The sequence below is a fragment of the Zosterops lateralis genome (assembly GCF_965231275.1).
Source record: "Zosterops lateralis genome assembly, chromosome: 15".
In the NCBI taxonomy this organism is placed as follows: domain Eukaryota; kingdom Metazoa; phylum Chordata; class Aves; order Passeriformes; family Zosteropidae; genus Zosterops; species Zosterops lateralis.
The window spans coordinates 7,398,833-7,417,554 of record NC_139775.1 but is presented as its reverse complement, the minus strand read 5'-3'; the positions used below and the strand labels follow the sequence as shown (position 1 = coordinate 7,417,554).

Below are 18,722 nucleotides of genomic sequence, written 5' to 3'. Positions count from 1 at the left end.
AGCAGCATGTCCCCAGCCCAGCCAGGAGCCACCATCCCCTGGAGCTGAGCCCCTGTCAGTCACCAGAGCTGCCAGTCCCAGCACCCACCGGGCCAGCCCCACACCACGTTGGGGGTGCAGCACTCCAGAGACAAGCAGCAATTCCCAGACATCCCTCTGGTGAGGGGGACACGGGGCCTGGAGCCCCTTGTCCTCCATTCAGGATCTTGCACCAAATTATGCAACAGGATTCATGTAAGACCTGTTCTGGTATTTTAATAACGTGTGAAGCACTGTAAGATTATTCTTATTATCTGTAAGATTATTCTTATTATGTAATTCCAATTTTCCTGTAGTGATTTGGGAGTTTGTGGGTTTGTGAAAACTGTGTTTTTAAAAGAGCTGTTTTTAAATCTGACCAGGCTGATGGGAACTGACGTGATGTCAACAGGGCCCTCACAGTGCCCCTCCAGCACGGGCCATGTAGTCAATGGTCCAAATGGCTTCAGCTCTTCTTATCCAGTCCAAGGCACCAGCACCATTCCATGGCCTAATGAGCCACACGACAGACCCTGAAACCCTGAGCAGGGTCAGCTTGTCACCCCAGAAATGCATCAGTGATTTCAATCTGTTAGCTGGAGCTGTGGGGAGTTCTTTCACCTCAGTCAGAACTGAGTCTTGGTCCTCCTGTAGCAACCCCATCCTGCACATCTGCTGGGGATCTGCCCAGTGGGAGGGGGCTCTCCTGTGGCTACACCCCAAGTTGGAGGTAGTCTTAGCCCTCATCAGAGCAAAGAGAGCTGCCAGCAGTATCCAAGTGCCCTGAGAAGTCACCATGTGAGGGAGAGTTGCAGCAGCTCTGCACTTCACCTTTGCTCTCCCTCTGCCTGATTTCCTGCAGCAGTGGAGGTGGAACTGTGCAGTTGTGTGAAAGCTCTACTCTTGTTGTCTGCTGAGGCCAGCAAACAGCTCTCATGACACTGGGGGATCGAGTGGGGATATAGGTTTATTCTATAGTTTCTACCAGGATTTGCAAATCTGGGTGATTTGGTCATTCCCACTAGAGAGCACAGGTTTTGTGCGCTGAGCAGTGTTTGCTCTGGGAATTAATTGCTCTCTTGTAATTCTGAAGTAAGATGAAGGCTGCTTCCCTGTTCTGCAACCCCAGCTGTCTACTGCAAGCAGCAGGGATTGCATTTTCAAGGTGCAAGCAAATGGCAGTGCCAGGGGTCCTGACTGCCAGACCCCATGCCAGGGCTGTCCCCTGCAGCCACCCCTCTGTCCCCACTGGCAACATCCAGCTCCAAACCGTGGAGCACAGCCTGGCCAGGGGGTGCTGCATGGACATGTGTGGCACCACACTGTGCCTTGGCAGCCTGGCTGGGCAGTGGGAGCCTGGCTCACTCCTGGGGAGCCTGAGAATGTTCTTTCAGCATCCCGGGGGGACCCCAGATCTCATTGAGAGATCTCACTTTGCATCTCAGCAAAGAACGAACAACTCTCTTCCAACAGTGGAGGTGCACCCATCAGTCAGAGGAGAATTGAGGCCAGGTGTCTGTGGCACTTGGTAAATTCTAGTTTTAGTGCAAGAAGTAATTGAAACTTTTGGTGCAAATGAAGTTCCTGTACATAGTTCCTTTGCAGCATAACTGGCTTTATTCCTTCCACACACAAAGACCTGTGTGCATGTGAGTGCACAAGGCCTGAATTTACCAGATCTGATGCTGCTGTTTGGGCAAAACTAAAGTGCAGGGCAGGAGAAATCAAACCTATGGGTTTTTCCCAGTGTTGGGTTTTGGGAACCACCTTCTCACCCAGCTCGCCTTGGCAGGAGGTCTGGTCCTGCCTGCCTGGCTGCAAGGGGGACACCAAGCAGCAAAATATCAACACAAAGTGCCCCATCACCCTGAGGAGCCCTGCTCCCCCTGCCTCCTCCTCCTCCTCCCACCTGCCCCTGTCCCCCAACACCGTGGTGGGGACAGCCCGAGGTGACAGGCCACTACAGTTCCAGAAGGGGACATGTGGGGCAGCTCCTGCTGCAGCCCTGACAACACAAGGGCCTGTTACACACAGGGCTGAGCCTCTGGCCCCAGGAGAGTTTTGGGTCTCAAATGATGATTCACATCCCAAAAACAAAAAATACTTTTTCCTGATTTTGTGCTTCTACTTATCACTTTCTTCTTGCTCCCACTGGAAATCCTGGCCTGTCATTTGGTAAAACATGACATTGAAGGGTTTGTAAAACTTCCGCAGTCTGTGGATGACGTCTGGGTCTATTTTGGGGTGAGTTCGACCCTTGGACTTGCCCAAACACCGGGGAGCACTGCTGTCCTCTGGCTTCTTTAGACAGGGAAACCCCTTTGTTTTATTAAAATAGAAATGCTTCTCTGTCACAACCCTCTTGAGGCCTAAGAAGTCCTGGACCTTGGCCATTTCCCCAGCTGGGTCAGTGATGAGCCTCTCACCACTGACAAACAGGATCTGGGAGAGGGGGAAGTACTGGAGCCAATTTTCCAAGTGCAGGGCATAAATCCCAATGCGGATGGCACTCCAGGAGGCATCGATCAGCCCCAGGGTCCGGTTCTTGAAGGCCAGCACCTCGAAGGTGGGGATCTCTGGCTTTTTGGAGAGGGTCTGTGTGTAGTCCGAGATGGCTCTGGTGACGGGGTTCCGCACCACCACGATCAGCTTTGTGTCCTTGGCCATGGAGTGGATGCGCCGTGGGGCCTCGTTGGTCACAAAGTAGCTGGGGGTCTTCTCCATAGTGATCTGCCCCTCCAGCGTCTTGGGCATCACGTTCCTGGGCAGAAGCAGAGGAGGTGGTTAGTGAGGGGCCAGGCATGAGTGGGCAAAAAGCCTTTCCGGCTTTGTCTCTTCTCAGCCCCTGGCCATTGTGGGCACCCAAACTGTAAAGTCAGTCTTGGTGAGACATTATGCAGACGATTTGCCATAGGTGTGTGTAGACCTAAGCTAATTGACACTAAACCTGCACAATACTTGCCTGCTCAGAAGCCATCTGCTCCCATTTGCTCAATTAAGCCCATTCACTCCAGAGCCGTGTAAGGAGAGGCGCAGCTCGGATTACACAGGACCTTTTTGTTATGATGACATGCTTTTAAATGTCTCAGCTAATAAAACTTAATACAGAGTAAGATCCCTTGCTTCTAGTACAATAATTAAATTTATTTACTATCTTGTGTGTGAGAAAGAATGACTCTTCTTTTATCTCTAATTCACATGCTCTGTCAATAATTAATTGCTGCTGGGTTTTGAGCTTCCTGTGCAAGCACTTTTATTAGCCAAAAGGAATTTGCCTACTGGATAAATTAGCATGTAGCAAGATTTTCCTGGATAGCATATTACCATATTGTAAAACGAAACTGCAGTGAGATAGCAGTTATGTCTAAGAAAATGAAGAGGTAAATTATTGTCCCAGTGCCACCAGTTAAAGATTATCATAGCCAGCCAGAGGGTCTTAAGTGATCACAGAATCACGGAAAAAGCTTTATTGGAAGGGACCTACAGGTGTCCCCTGCAAGAGCATCACAGCCTGGTTCACACCTGTTGTGCTGCCAGGTGGCACTGGGGCTGGAGGCAGTGCCACAGCCAGGGACCTGTCAGCTGCCCACACCCACCCACACCATGGCCCTGGCTGTGGGCAGCCCCAGCCCTGCCACAGAGCCAAGGACAGGAATGAGGTCATTGCCCTGGGGAAGCATTCATGGCCCTGGGCAGATCTCCTGTGCTAGACATGGAGGATGGTGATGCCCATGGCCTTGCAGGATTATCCCTTTGTATTGCAACTATTTTTAGTACAAGCATATGGTGAGGAAATAACGTGAATAGGCTTGAAATGGCTCTGTGAGAGCACCTTGGGCAGTGACAGCCACAGTAATGCTGACGTCAAACTGCTGGGCCCCAGGAAGACCCATTTCAGGAAAAACACAGCTGAAGCCTGGAGCAGAAGCAGATGAGAGGCACAGCCCGCTGGATGTGCCTGTCAGTGTCACCTCGTATTTGACTGCTACAGGCATCAACTGGCTTTAATGCCCCTGTAATCTGTGTATTCACTGCTGGTGCACCTGGCTTCTTCTGCTGAGGTGTTTTTGGGGGTGATGAGGAGTCTCGTGCCAAGGTAAGAGTGAGGATGGGTTTGGTGCTGCCACAGGGCTGTTGGTGTCCTCAGCATTTTGGGTGAAGAGGCTGGCCTTCCTGTGGCTGCCCCTGTCCTGTTGCAGAACCTTTCCTGCTGAGTGCCAGCAATGCAGCCTGCAGGGCTGCAGGACTCTGGCTCAGGGCCAGCATGCTGGTGGCCAGCCATCCCTCTGGCATCAGGTCCTGCTGGAGCTGCCTTCCCAATGGCAGGCACCTGCAAGCCTGTCTTCTGCCCAGAGCACTCTGGTGCTTCACGCATGCCTTGCATCAGCCACTTGAGTGGCAGTGACACCACGGGGGCAAGGATTAGTCAGAACGATGCATCTTGAGGTATTCACTCCTTTAAGAAAACCCTGAACAAATTAAGAGGGATAGGAGCACTTGGGGACTGCAGATGCTACAAAATTACAGACCAGCTTCCCTGGGGAATCCAGTACCCAGAATTAAAGGCCCTGTGGGAAGGAAGCAGCTTTTATGGCTATGCTCATCACAGCAAGACCCACAGCATGATCAGAGATGAGCCCTTGGGTGCCCACTGTGGGGGGTGGAGGAGTGGGATGTGCTGCCACCAGCAGGGCTGCTCCGTGCCCATTCTCACAGCCTGTGACCATCAGCTGGGAGGGGACCATGGGGAGCGACCCACCTACAGCCAGGACAAGAGCCACAGTGGTGTCTGTCCCCCACAGCAGCACCAGCTACCCCAGGGCATTTGGTTTGGTTTGCATAAAACAAAGACATTGGGGGTTTTACAAGTGCCCCTTCAGATGATGGTACCACAATAAACAGGAGCCAAGAAACTGCAGAGCTAATAATCTGGAAGTGTTGCCAAAATGTAAGGACTGTGTTAAAATTCCATACACAATAAAGACAAATGGATGGATGGGCTGGCCCTGAGGAGAAAATGGGGAAGCAGTGATCAAGGAACAGAGGAGGAGAAGCAGATTCGGCTTGTGCTGTACAGTTTTTAGCCTAAAGCTGGAAGCCACAAAGTATCCTCAAGACACCCTGGCCCTGCAGAGCCTGGAACAACTGTGGCTCTGGGACACACACTGAGAAAGGCTTTACCCCAAACTCTGCTGTGTTTCAGAGCCCCTCCCCATGTGCTGCCCTACTGGGGCAGGCCCCAAGCTACACTGTGCACTGAAGGAGGCTTGAGCCTGCAGCCCTGGGGTCAGGTGCCCGCATGCAGCCGGTGGCACACGATAACTGCTGCCAAACAGAGAGTGCCACACAGCACGGCCAGCTCCTGCTGCTGGGAATAACAAGGGTGTTAAAGCTGGAGCAACCGAGCCTCTGGCACGGCAGGAATGCTCCTCAGAGCAGTTAACCTTCACAGAGCTGCTGCCATGTGCTCTGCCCTAATTGTGTGTGTGCCGATGGAATTCTAACCAGCTCTGTGTGTGCAGGCAGAGCACGGCTCCGCATCACTCTCCTGCAGTGGCTGGTGCAGAGCAGTTTGCAGTGTGGGGCTGGGGCTTTGCTCCCTCTGGAACACACTTTGCCTTTCCCTGCAGTGTTTGTGTCCCTCTCGAGGCCAGTCTGGTTGCTGAAAGATGCATGGCCACGAAGTCACTGCACCTGACAGGCACTGCAGGAGCTGAAGTGTTGGAGTGGGACATGTCTGCTCATAGCTCTGCCACTGGTGTCTCCCCTCCTGCACTTTTCTCTCTCCATCACTGCTCACCTGAAAGAAGGGGAGCAATGACAACACTGCACTGGCAGAAGCTCTGCTGACACAGGCATGAACAAACCCTCTGCTCCCTTACGGGACAGGCACCATCCCCTTGTGCTTGTTGGTGCAGCATCCCTACACTGTGCAATGCCAAAACTAAACTGGCATGCTGGCCTTGGAGCCAGGAATTACCTCCTCCTCCAAGCAGATGTTCCAATATATATTATTGAGTACTTGCTTGGGCTTTTGGTATTTCTCTCCTTTCCTGTTCATTCCCCAGTGCTGTGTCCCGAGCCTGAGGAGGAACAGACTGCTCTGTGCACCCTCAGCACCCCTGAGCTGCACTGGGGCTTGCTGCTCTCACTCCTTCAGGTTTCTGCTCTGTGCAGAGAAGGCTCCCAGCCACTGTGGGTGGTAGGCAGGACAGCTGGCTCCCGCCTGCCCTGGCTTGTAGCAGAGGCCAGCTCTAAGCCCTCATTTGGAAAATGTGCTGTAGTAATTGTTCTTAACTGCTGGCTTCAAACAAGCTCTTTACTTTCAAAGGATACATTTTATAAATTTGCGAATTTGCATGTTGCCAAAATCCCCTTGTGGTTTATTTAAATCCAGATTATCTTGTTTATTCCTTCAGTCACAGCTGTCATTTATCTCTGTGTAGGCAGCTTGTTCACGATGTTGCAGGTTTCCTGCAATCCCACTCAAAAGGAGTCTTTGTTAAGTGTATTTTCATGTTCCCAACAAGAGAAAAAAGTTCATAGCAACTCCCAGGGCTTGGGGAATCGCAGAGGAGGACAAGGATTTGCACGGCTGCCATGGAAAGAGGAAATGGCCGGGTGCTGCAAGAGTCACCTGCCCAGAGAACTCCTCTCTGCTGCTCCTTGGGGTGGAGCAAACAGCTGCTTTTGTCTTCTGAAAAGACAAACATGAATCCTTTTTCTTTTTATTATTAACACATTCCAGTATAATTGCTTGAGCTGTCAGCTGTGACCTGCCAGTAATTCAGCAGGCGTGGGACTTTCAAGGGGAGAGCGGCATTGCAACTGAGCCTGCAGTGAGCATTAAAAGCAGAACCCATTTGCTATAAGCCCCCGAGTCAAATCTCTTGTTGAATTTGTTCAAACATAAATTTACAGCTGAATTTACATAGGTTTAATGTTTTATAATCTTTTTGGTCTGTGAATCTATATTCAAGAGTGAGTGCATTAGCTCAGAAATATTGTGCTTAACGCTGAAAATAATTTTAATCTCTCCAAAGTCCAATCCTTTGCACATCACTAAACCTCAGAAGCCAATCCCTTCTAATAAGAGGCACAAAACTTGCATCTGTCGTTGCCTAATAGATTCACATTGCTCTAATTCAAACAGCTCACATATGTCTGTTAAAAACCACTAAACACAAATTACAAAGCCCTTTCAGAAAAGCGGGTGCCAGTTCAGACTGGGGGCCAAAAGAGCACAAACCATCCCCAGGAAACTCACTGGAAGAGTTTAATGGTTAGGAATCTGGTGGCTGGGAGAAGGGGGTGAACCACCTCTCTCTGTGACTTCTGTTCTGGTTTTGCAGGGCTTATAACCCCAAATTAGTGGCTGCCTGTACCTTTGGTTTCCCTCTCCAAGACAAGGAGCTTTCCCGCCTCCCAGAGTTTCCAAAGCCATTCACTATCCATGCAGAACACTCCTGTGAGGGGCAATTTGGGATTGCAAGGACACGTCCTTGCTCTGTGCCCTGCTGAGTTTCTCCCCAGCGTCCCCCAGCCTGCGCAGGATGTGGAGCCCAGGACGCTACAGCTGGAGCAGGGGCAGCCCCGGATCCCAGTGCAGCCAGGGAACAAGAACCAGCTGGGGCTTGGTGGGGTCTCAGTGCCCCTCAGCAGGGCCAGCCCTTGTACAGCGCTGCCAGGGCTGCCTGGAGCCGTCCATCCATCTGTCCGCACGGCGGGCCGGACGGAGCGCGGTCCTGGGTTGCCATACCAACGCAGGTGCTAACGCGTGTTGACTAACTGAGAGCCGAGCTGAGCACAGAATGGCAGCTTGGCGTTGCCACGGCAACCGAGATGCCAAATTGGAAACCGTGTTAATAGCAAAGGTATCCGAGTATCCAAGAGGCGGTAAGTTCGGGCCAGGGGCAGCGCCTGGCGGGGCTGTGAGCACCCCAGTGGGTACCTGTCTCTGTGAGTGCCTGTCCCATTGAGTGCCTACTTCAGTGAGTACCCACCTAGTGGGTACCTGTCCCAGTGGTACCTGCCCCAGTGGGTACCTGTCCCAATAAGTACCTACCCACTGAGTACCTGTCCCAATGCGTACCTGTCCCAATGAGTACCTGTCCCAGTGAGTACCTACCCACTGAGTACCTGTCCCAATGAGTACCTGTCCCAATAAGTACCTACCCACTGAGTACCTGTCCCAATGCGTACCTGTCCCAATGAGTACCTACCCACTGAGTACCTGTCCCAATGAGTACCTGTCCCAGTGAGTACCTACCCACTGAGTACCTGTCCCAATGAGTATCTGTCCCAATGAGTACCTGTCCCACTGAGTACATACCCACTGAGTACCTGTCCCAATGAGTACCTGTCCCAATGAGTACCTGTCCCAATGAGTACCTACCCATTGAGTACCTGTCCCAATGAGTACCTGCCCCAGTGGGTACCTGTCTCAGTGAGTACCTGCCTACACAGGCTGCCCGTGGCTCCTGCTCCTGGGCTGGTGGGATGGCTCAGGGCACCCCACGGCAGCTCGGCTGCATTCCATCCCCAGGACCGGCATTTCATGGGGCACAGTTCTCCTGCTCCGTCCCTCCCTTGTCCCCTCTGTCGCCCAGCGGTGCCGGGGGTTCGGTGCTGCTCACACAGTGATCCTCGGAGGACTCGGCCCCGCAGCCCAGGCGGGAGGATATCACTGGGAGCATCATTCCAGCCACACTTCCGGACACCGAGGAAAATGCCTCTGGAGCACAGTCAATTTCTAATGTGATTTTTCACAATATCGCCTAGTCTAGCGTCCAACAATCACAATGAAAGGGCTTCTGTGTCTCCACAAAATGCAAAATCTTTAATGGCTCATTGGCATGTGCTTAAGTTGGCCTGGATAAGAAGTTACTCCTGAGAACCTGCTATTGATTCTGTCAAGGATTCAAAGGTTTTATAGGCATCGCTCAGGATCTCTTTAGTACTTGTACCTTCTTAATGGCTCTCATCACCGATAGAACTGGAAACATCCCCCAGCACCCCGGGAAGCAGCTGTGTCTGTGCCAGGAGCCGGAGCCACGCTGCTGTCCAGGAGGATGGCAGGGCAAGCCTCCTCAGCACTCTGAGGGCATAGCCTTTCTGTGGCTCCTCCGGGGTCTTCTAGGAGGTGGGGCGGATACTGGGGCAAGGAAAGGGGCGGAGGGCAAATTGCACCCAGGAAGTCTCCTCTCCTCCTACTACTATGCCACAAAAATCAGTGGGCAGGTGGCTGAATAGCAGACAAAAATATAAATATGCTCTGATTTCACTGGGACCATCTGGCTCAGGCATGATAGGTGGGTAGGAATGCTATAATCATGGAGCAGAGTACTAAGCTGATCCATTAAAGTCTTTTAGCAGAAGCAACTATGGAACCTATATTAATCTGGCAGTGCTTTCTGAACAGACATCACAAGGTTAGATCCATTCAGCTGCAATTAAAACCACCCCTCACTGATCAGACTGGCTGAGAGACCTGCTGCAGCATTGTGTTCCCTAAGGCTCTCATGAGTATAGACTGTTGATACTTGCACAATGTAATCTGAAATTATGATCCTAATGCTAAATCTTGCTTTCTTCTGTTCTTTCCTCAAGTGGATCTCCTTTGGGAGGCGGCTGCTGCCTTGTGCCAAAATCCCTTGCCTGCCAGTGCATAGCCCTCACACTAATTGCATAGGCTCAGCTTAGTGGGGTTCCTGATGGGGAAGTGCCCGATGTGCCCCCTGAAGGGGACTGCCCTTCGGCCCCTGCCCTCCTCACCAGCAGCTGTGAGATGTACAGGGGCACCCCTGTGTGTACAAGGATGTGCTGGCTCCTCCACTGGGGGAGCTCCTGGCGAGGCTGGGAGCACTCGGCACATCTGTGTCAGCACACACCTCCTCAGGTGTCACAAACAGCCCTCAGCACCACTTGGCTTTGGCTGAGCAAAGGAACCTCAGCTCTGTGGATGGAGAGGTGTATTCAGTGTGACATTGTTTGACCAGGGATAAATTTGGCCCAATCTCTCCCAATTTTAGTGCAAGATTTATTGTTGGTCAGCAGCCAACCATGGAACAGGTTGTAAAAAATGGCTGGAAATGCATATTTCTAACCCCTCTGCTGTCAAAATTATTTTGATGAAGTCTCACGACCATTCTCTACAGAAGCGCCATGATCCTATTCACTGGGAATCTCCTAGTGTTGTCTCCCAGATTTAATTACTATATTAGTCACAGTTAGAGCAGAGCAGCCCTAGTCCGAGCTTCTCACACAGCACTGGAATGAGGACACACGGGCAGGCAGGGGTGAGTCCTGCCTCCTCTTACTGAGGATGTTCACATCAAGCTGCTCCCAGTCCAGGTTTCTCCTCAACACAGGAGTTCAATCTCGTCGGTGCCAGTTCACTCACTTCCCACTGTTTTTTGCCTGCCCCATGCCAGTGCTCAGCTATGGGGCAGATGAAATGCTGATGCACATGCAATCTGTGCAGGGCAGAAACCTCTCTGAAACATGCAATCCAGTGCACCTTGTTGGCAGCAGTCACTGCACCCCTTCCCTTCCCTTCCCTTCCCTTCCCTTCCCTTCCCTTCCCTTCCCTTCCCTTCCCTTCCCTTCCCTTCCCTTCCCTTCCCTTCCCTTCCCTTCCCTTCCCCTTCTTCCCCTTCCTCCCTTCCCTTCCCACCCCCTTGGGATTCCCAGTCTGGGAGTTCAACACCATCATGCAGCAGGACGAGCCCCCAGCACCAGCCGTGTTCCTCCTGGCCCAGGCAGAGCAAGAGGAGCCCACAGGGACCCCTGTGCAGGAGTGCTCCCACCCAGGAGTGCTCCCACCCAGCTCAGCCCTGACGGTTGCTAAGTGATGCCGGTGGAAGTTTCAAGGCTGTCAATAATAGATGCTGTTGGTACTGCAGGCTGCGGTTCCTGAAACAGCCAGTTGGATGTGGGAAAGCTACAACTCATGGGGAGAGCTTTGTGCACACCGTGCAGCTGACAGCTAACACTGAGCAGACTCAACCGAGTGGTTCAGACCACTCCAGTTTCCCAAAGATGGGATGGGCCCTTCCCAAAAAAAGGCCAGGGAAATAAAATATTAAAATATAGTGGTTTGGAGCTGCGTATCCTGAGGAGTCCTTTTTCATCTTCTGGAAAATTAAATTCTACCAGGAAAAACACCCTGGCAATAATGGCTGCCTAAGTGAAAGCACCACGGCTGGATCATACTAAAAGCTTTTCAGGGAAAAGAGTAAATAAATTCCATTCTTCAGATCTATCTGGATGTTATCCTAACGCAGTGCCAGAGTAATAGGTAAGCCATCATCAGCTAAAAGGCTGGGAATTGTTATGGAGCAGCGATACTGCCAAATAGGCTGAAAACAGCAGTAATCGTTCACATCCTGCGCTGAGCTCCAGCACCGCTGGCAGCTGGGGATGGGAGAGGGACTCCTGCCCTCCTGCCAGAGAGACCGGCACAAAAAGGCAGAACACAAAACCACCATCAAGGCTGCCACAGGAGCCTCAGGCTGGTCAGAGGTGGTGGCCAGGAGCATGACCCTCTGCCCCTTCACACCTGCAGTTAGCCTCTCCTTTTCTGGTCGTCAGTGAGATGGATCCGTGCAAGCCGGCGGTGCTGCAGCAGGGCAGCTGGAGGGGCAGGGGGGAGCTGATGGGCTCTCAGAAGTTGCAAGAGGCAGCAAAGTCAGCTCCAAACCCCTCCACAGAGACACTGAGGGGCGAGATCTTCCCAAGTGCATTAACCTCTCAACTGTCCAAAGCACGATGTTCCACTGTTTAATCTACAGTGGACCAGTGTTTGCACCCAGCCTCTGGAGCCCCTGGCTACTGCAGGCAGCAATGCACACCAGTGCTCAGCCCCTCTTCTGCCCCCTCCCCATGCAAGTGGGAACCACGTCAGTCCCAGCATCAGACAAGTCCTGCAGCGGCCAAGGCATCTCCCAAAACAATTGCCAAGGGCTAAACAGATCCAAGACTCGTCCATTCCCACCCCAGAACTGCTCCTCTGCCTCTGGAGGGAGTAATGCCAGCCAGGCTGCTGCCGAGGGCACAGCTATTTATTATTTGCTTCTGTTGATTATTTTGGGGTTTAAGTTCATTTATTATGTATGCAGGAATGGTAATACACTGGCATCTGTATGTCTTTTAGGCATACAATATCCTTATTATTCAAAGTGGTTTTTCCTCCATAATTGAATGGTTTACCTTATTATTACACTATGTTAATGACCCAGCATTTCCATTTTTCTATAGGATGCTTAATTGTAAGCAAAGTGCAATCAGAATCAGAGATGCCATCTGTAATTGACAGCATCATAATAACAGCCAGAATTGCAGGAATGAAGTACCAAAATAAATACCAGTGGGGAGAAAACCACCCTGAAACCCCCCAGGAAGCTGCTCTGGGCTGGGACAGAGCCCACCCACACAGGATCCTGTCCCCAAACTCTGACAGGTTGGGCATTAACAGAGATAGAGTGCTATTGATATCAGTTTGTACATTTAATCAGTTTTTTTGCAGTTTTCAGCGAGATGTGAACTATATCCCTGTCCAAGGCATTTGGTTCAAATCAGCTGAGACAGAGAATAATCAAGATTTATGATTCTCATTCTGACTCGGATCACACAGTCAGTGCAAACGGTACTGCAGAGCTTCCTCCCTGAGCCCCAGTGACATCCCTCTGCTTGCCCTCACACAGTGATTTCATGTCCATCCCAGGGATGTCACAGTGCTGCTGCAGCTCCAGATAATGGTCACTCAGGGTCCCCTCATTACCCCCAGGGTGGCACTTGAGGGGCAACCCAGTCTGGAGCTGGTTGGCAGAAATCAGTAAAACAGCACTTTACAAAATCAAAGGGAATTCATCTTGCTGTGCCTCCCAGCACAGCCTAGAGCAGCCTGGAACAGGAGCAGCATGTGGCATGTCTGATGTCTCTCACCCAGAGCCTTCCCGCTGGGGAAGCACACCCAGGGTTTTCAGGGTGAATCATACCTACCCCTGCAAGAGCCAGGGGCCCAGGAGCAAAATCACCACTGGGACTGCACAGGGAAGGGCCAGGGATGGCTCAGGAGGCAGCTCCAGCAGCAGCAAGGGCTGTCAGCACATCCTACAGGCAGGTCCATTTCCAGGGGCTCAGCAGCAGCCTGGGGAGACAGAGGTCTCCAAGAGCTCAGCTGGGAAGTGAATGTTTAGATAAAAATTAAATGATCCAAAACCAACTCTAATAAAACCAGCCAGGTGATGGGAATAGAGCAATGGTGAGGCAATTTTCAAGCCATTTTGAAGGCAGCCACACTGTGTGTTGTTGGCTTGCCAGAGTGTGCTGTGGCTGCTCTGGTGGGCTCTTGCCCAGACATCTGCTGCCATCAGTACAAGATGGATGTGATCCCAGGCCAGGCAGCCCAGGCACAACTGCAGAGGAGGGTCCTGGCTCACCCACACTGCCCAGCAGGCCTGGGAGTTCCCCTCTCTGGGCAGCACAGCCCCAATATCTCAGCCCATATCACATCCCTGCAGCATGTGAGTTGTGATGATGCTGCCCAGAGCTCAGCAGGGCCCTGTGCAGGAATGGGGTAATGGGAGCTCTCCCTGGCAGAGGCTGGGACAGGGAGTGTGGGCTCCTGTTACCTCCTGCAGTGCTGGTAGGGGGGACAGGAGCAGGGACATGGAGGGCTGTGCTGGTGCCATGGGCTGTGACATGGAGGGCTGGTTCTCACTGGCACTGCTGCCCTACAGGGCCCTGCTGTGCCCTGTCTCATCAGGGTTTGCTCAGCCACCTTCCCCACACACTGTGTGGCACCACTCAGGGTTGGCCAGGGCTCTCTGCTCATTCACACATGTAACATCCAAGAGAGTGAAAAAACAGCCCGATGCCACTCCAGTCAATAGAGTAAACAATTCCTGGTTTGGATAAACAGAATTACTAGTGTTGAAGAGCTCTGGGCAGCACTGCACAGTCTGATTAGTGTAAATGCTAAACACAAACCAATTAACACTCTCTAAGTCTGCTTATCTCATGTCACTCAGTGCTAAAATAAAGGCTAACACTAAATACACACATTGATTTAGCCATTAAATCTAACATCACTCAAAACAGTTCATTATATCACTGAGAAACAAATGAAGTCACCTGAATTTTCAGAAGCTGCTGTATTATGAGCAATGACTCAATTGCTCCATCCAGCACTAGGGAGTCACTGCCTATACTGAGAAGAGACTGATACCCAAAAATCCAAAAATCAAACCTGGCCACAGGCAGAGGTGGCAGGTGGCATCCCTGTAACACCTGAGGCAGTGCTGCTGTGGAAGCACTTGGGGCTGGCCTGGTGCTGTGCCACCAGCTATGGGTACAAACATCATCATCACTCAGAACACAATTTCTTGGCCAGTGCCAGCCACGAGTCCCAGGCATCCACCAGCTCTGCTAAGGAAGAGAAAACACTAACCACAGTCCCAGGAAACCCCACCAGCTGCTAGTGCACTTTTAGAGAGCAAAACCAGCACTGACAGAGCACCCACCTTAATCCCAAAGAAGAACCAAAGCTACTTTGGGTTTGATTTGAGCTTTATATGCTTCTTCAACTAGAAATTATTGAAAGCTGGTATGTGGGAAGCTGATGACAGGAATAGCCTGTCTGGGGGTATCCTGCCCTAACAAGCACCGGGAGCAGGCAGAGAAGGATGTGTGGATGTTAGCAGGCACTGTGAGATGTTTACATTCCTAATTACAAGGGCTAATTCTTCTCTTTGGCCAGGTATCCCTTCTGCAGACAAGGTTAATGGGATGTGAAAGACCACAGCTGCCACAGCACGGAGTGAGGAGGACAGGCAAGAGACAGTAGCATTAATCAGCAAGGAGCCATGCAAAAATGGTTATCTCAAGCTGTTTGGAGGCACGGAGTAAAAATAAATCTCCCCGAGTTTAATATTCTGCCAGTCAGCTCCTTTTTGTAGGTGGAATCTATTAAAAATTATCTTTCTGCTAAAATGCTAAAGTGTTTCTGACATTTAACAGCTTGCTTCGAGCAAAAAGGTGCAATAAATACATAGGAGAGCTAATTGGCACCAGAACACCCAACATGGGCAAGCATTGCTGTGTCAGCTCCTGGCAGAGCCCAGCATCTCCCCTGAGCACAATGCCCCTGCCCCCCTGTGCCCTGCTCACCTCGGGGACTGGGAGGCTCCCACCATCATCCAGGAACTGCAGATGGAGTGGCTGGAGCCCAGGGTCTGGGGGACACGTGCTGCAATCTGGAACTACCCAAGGCTCCACTTTGAGGTACTTGGTTGTTGCAAGACGCAGAAGGAGCTGCTTGGCAATGCGGTCTCAATAAAAATTAATGCTTTAACAAGAAGCCAAATAGCTACAGCTAATGTTCTTCTGAATGAGATCTAAATTTTATTCATAAGCATCAGTGTCAGGACTAAAATAACAGTTTTATGGACACTATGAGCATAAACAGTTCCGCTGATTCAAAAACAGAAACTGCACTTCTGAATGAATCAACGTGTTCATTTGGAACAAAAGCACTGTTCCAAATACATGCCTCAAATAAAAGAGAAAGCCAGAGAGTGTTCTCCTGGTGAGCCTGTTTCCAAGGAATGTGCTGCCGAGGGAAAGGGAGATGAGAGGACAGTGATTGGGAATGTGCTAGGGAGAAGGAGCAGGGCACACTCAGGGACTGCCTGGGCCACGGCTGGAGGTGGGGGGGGGTGGTGGTCTTTCCACCTCATCTGCATTTGGAAAAGAATTACAGGAGAGAAAGAAGAGTGCTACACTCCTGCAGAAATCCCTCCAGAATTCAGGACTGGATGGTTGTGGCAAATGATTGAAATAGCCTTTGTTTATTTGGGGTCAACACCTTGGGAAAAGGTGAGGGCTGTATGGCTAATACATAATTGATAAGAGATTTTTAGAAAAATACTCTTGGAGAGTGGGATCAGACAGATAGAAGCCAGGTAGCCCACACTGTGGCATGTATGTGTGGGCATGATCACACTGGCCAGAGAGAGACTCCAGAGTATGGCTGAAATGGGGTTGGAAAACATTGTATATTCAGTGAGAAGTCTGTTGTCAGGCTGCTAGTGGACCCTCTGGACAATTTGTTTACTTTACAAGGCCAGTTGAGGGTCATGCAAGAGGGAAACACCAGCTCCAGCATCCCCATTCCCACACCCCTTCTGCAAATGGGAACAGGACCAACAGGACTGAGCACTCCCAGTCAGCACTGAAATACCCCAGATATCATGATCCTTGTCCAGCCCTGAGGGCCCAGGCTCCTGGGATGAGGCAAGCCCAGTCCCCTGCCCTGGGCAGCCCCAGTCCTCCACAGCCCTGTGAGCTCAGGGTTTATGGGGAGTCTCTCTCTGGGAGAGCCCAGCTTTGCTGCTGCACCGCTTTCCATAACTGGGGCAATATATCTGTGGCCACAAATGAAAGATCAATATTTATTTAACAGACACACTACCCTTTAGAGGCCCTTAATTGTAAATTAATCATCATTAGCTGGCAGTAATTGAACACGCAGAAAGCTGTGATCGCGGCTATCCCCCACAGCAGGGTCTGCCCAGCAGAGGGGAGAGGGACCCACAGTGAGCCCTGCAGCGATGCACGGGGACTGCTGCAGCCAGAGGTTTGCTCAGCCCAGGACAACCTAGCAGTGGCAGGACAGAGCTGTGTGGGCTGAGGACCCTCACAGAATGAGGGGCAGACCCTGGAGCAGGAAAGTGCTTCTGCCCCTGCAGCAGCCCCTCAGCAAGACATACACTGCTGCCTTGGCCCCAGTCTCAACTCCAGCTGGAAAGGCAGTGGGCTCCAGGCCAGACAAGCCCCCCTGACCTGTGTGTCCAGCACAGGGGGCTGAGAAGGGAAATGAGGGGGGTGACAGACCCATCAAAGGGGAGGAAGACATGGCTCTGCTCTGCCTGCCCAAGGAAGCACCTGTCCAACACCCATCAGCACCTGCACAGAATTCTGAGGCTGCTCATGTGCTGCCTGCTGGAGGCACAGCTGGTGGCCAACTCTAAGCCCAGGGGATCCCTTCCCTTTGGGAGGGAGAAACAGTTTGTTTCTGTCTAGATTTTACAGGAATACAGATCAGCAGTGCAAGCAGCAGCCCTTTCTCCCTGGCTCTCAGATCCATGGGGTGTGAGCCTGCCCACAGGCTGCTGCACAGGGATCCAGGGGGACACAAGGAGATCACAGCCACTGGCACAAGTTTTCTGGAGAGCACTGCTTTTCAGACACCCTTGCACACTGGAGGGCTTTGGAGATATTGGTGTGCTCTCTAGTCTGGGGCTTTGGGCAGCTTAACTCTGTTTCTGGTGTCACAGTGATTAAGAAACAAAATCTAATGTTGTCCTTGGTGGGAACACAGGTAAGTGCACAGCCTCAGTGCCAGAGGGCTGTGTGGGGTGAGCTGGCAGAAGGAAATGCAAATTCTCTTTCTGTAAGGACGACAGTGGCACGAATGCTGACTTTATTAAAATGCAGAATTATTTCAGGGCCCTTTGTTTAGCTCAGAGCCTGGAGGTAATTTATGCACAAGGATGGAGCAGCGAGGGCTGTGCTCGGCTGCCTGGCATTGCCAGCAGTTCTTGGCTGGTGCTCCTGGTGTGAAGGCTTTCCAGCTCTGGAGGGAAGGTCTGAGAACCCACAGTCTCACTGCTTGTTCTTGCTGAAGAATTTTCCCTGTCCTCACAGCTCCTGTGCACAGCTGCTATGGATGGAGGCTTTAACACAAAGACTAATTAATGCTTGCTGATGAAGGCAGTTGGTCTTCAGTCCGGAGACATTCCCTCTCTGCCTGCCCTGCTCCTGCTGCCCAGGAACAGGCTGAATGCACTGGGGCTGGGCTCTGCTGCTCCCAGGTACCATCCCTGAGAGCTGCTGAGAGCAGCCCCTCGTGCTTCCCCATGGGTCCCCTGGAAACCAGGCAGGAGCAGAGCCACACCAAAGCCTGACCAAGGAACCTTTAGAGCCATGGGCAGTGAGGAGGCACCCTGCTCTCTGCCCCACCACGCTCCTGTCAACTGTGGCCACCAAACACGTTATCACCTCTGCTCTGCCACGAGTACCCTCAGGCTGGGCACTTCATTGACTTTGCAGCCCATGAATTCTCTTCGGATTTGGAGACTCACAAGGCAATCTGACCTTCTGCAAATTCTGATCAAAACCTGGGGCTTAGCTGTCACTTCCACAGCTTCGGCCTCTGTATCAAAGGAATGCACGCAGGATTTGGCAGAAGAAATTCCAGAACCTGGCACAGAGATGACAATGAGTTTCTTATGAATAAATACTACAACTTGAAGGGGTGAACTCCAGCATGGCTGGAGCTGTCTTGGTCCCATGGACAGCTGTGAGGGTCCTGCAAAGGTACAAGGAGAGCATGAAGCAGAGCTTCCCCACAAGCAATAGAAGGTGGACAGGAGAGAGGTCTCAGGTCCCCGAACAGCAGCAGTAAGCTCCCTTGCTCATCACCACAGTCCTGGGAGAGGGTCCAGCCACCACCAGTGGCTCGGTTGGAGGCAGCTGAAGGCTCAGAACACTGCACTTCAGAGGAACAGGTTTGGCCAGGTGCTGGAATGAAGCAGCACAGCTCAGGGGCATGGAGGGATGCCAGGATCTGTCCTGGCAGCAGCTGAGGGCTGCTGCAGCAGCACAGAGTGCACGGACCAACTCCAGGCACTTCACCTCTG

The 18,722-nt window shown here is 51.7% G+C and overlaps 1 protein-coding gene across 1 annotated transcript in view; it reads right to left on the bottom strand.

Moving 5' to 3' along the window:
• Window positions 1-326: 326 nt before the first annotated feature.
• HS3ST4 (heparan sulfate-glucosamine 3-sulfotransferase 4) overlaps window positions 327-18,722 on the bottom strand; it is a gene marked incomplete at its 5' end in the record, with an annotated part of 53,785 nt that continues 35,389 nt past the window's right edge. The window contains one exon of the mRNA XM_083872937.1: window positions 327-2,779. Coding sequence (XP_083729063.1) covers window positions 2,143-2,779 — 637 coding nt within the window. The 3' untranslated portion in view covers window positions 327-2,142. The remainder of the gene's footprint in view (window positions 2,780-18,722) is intronic.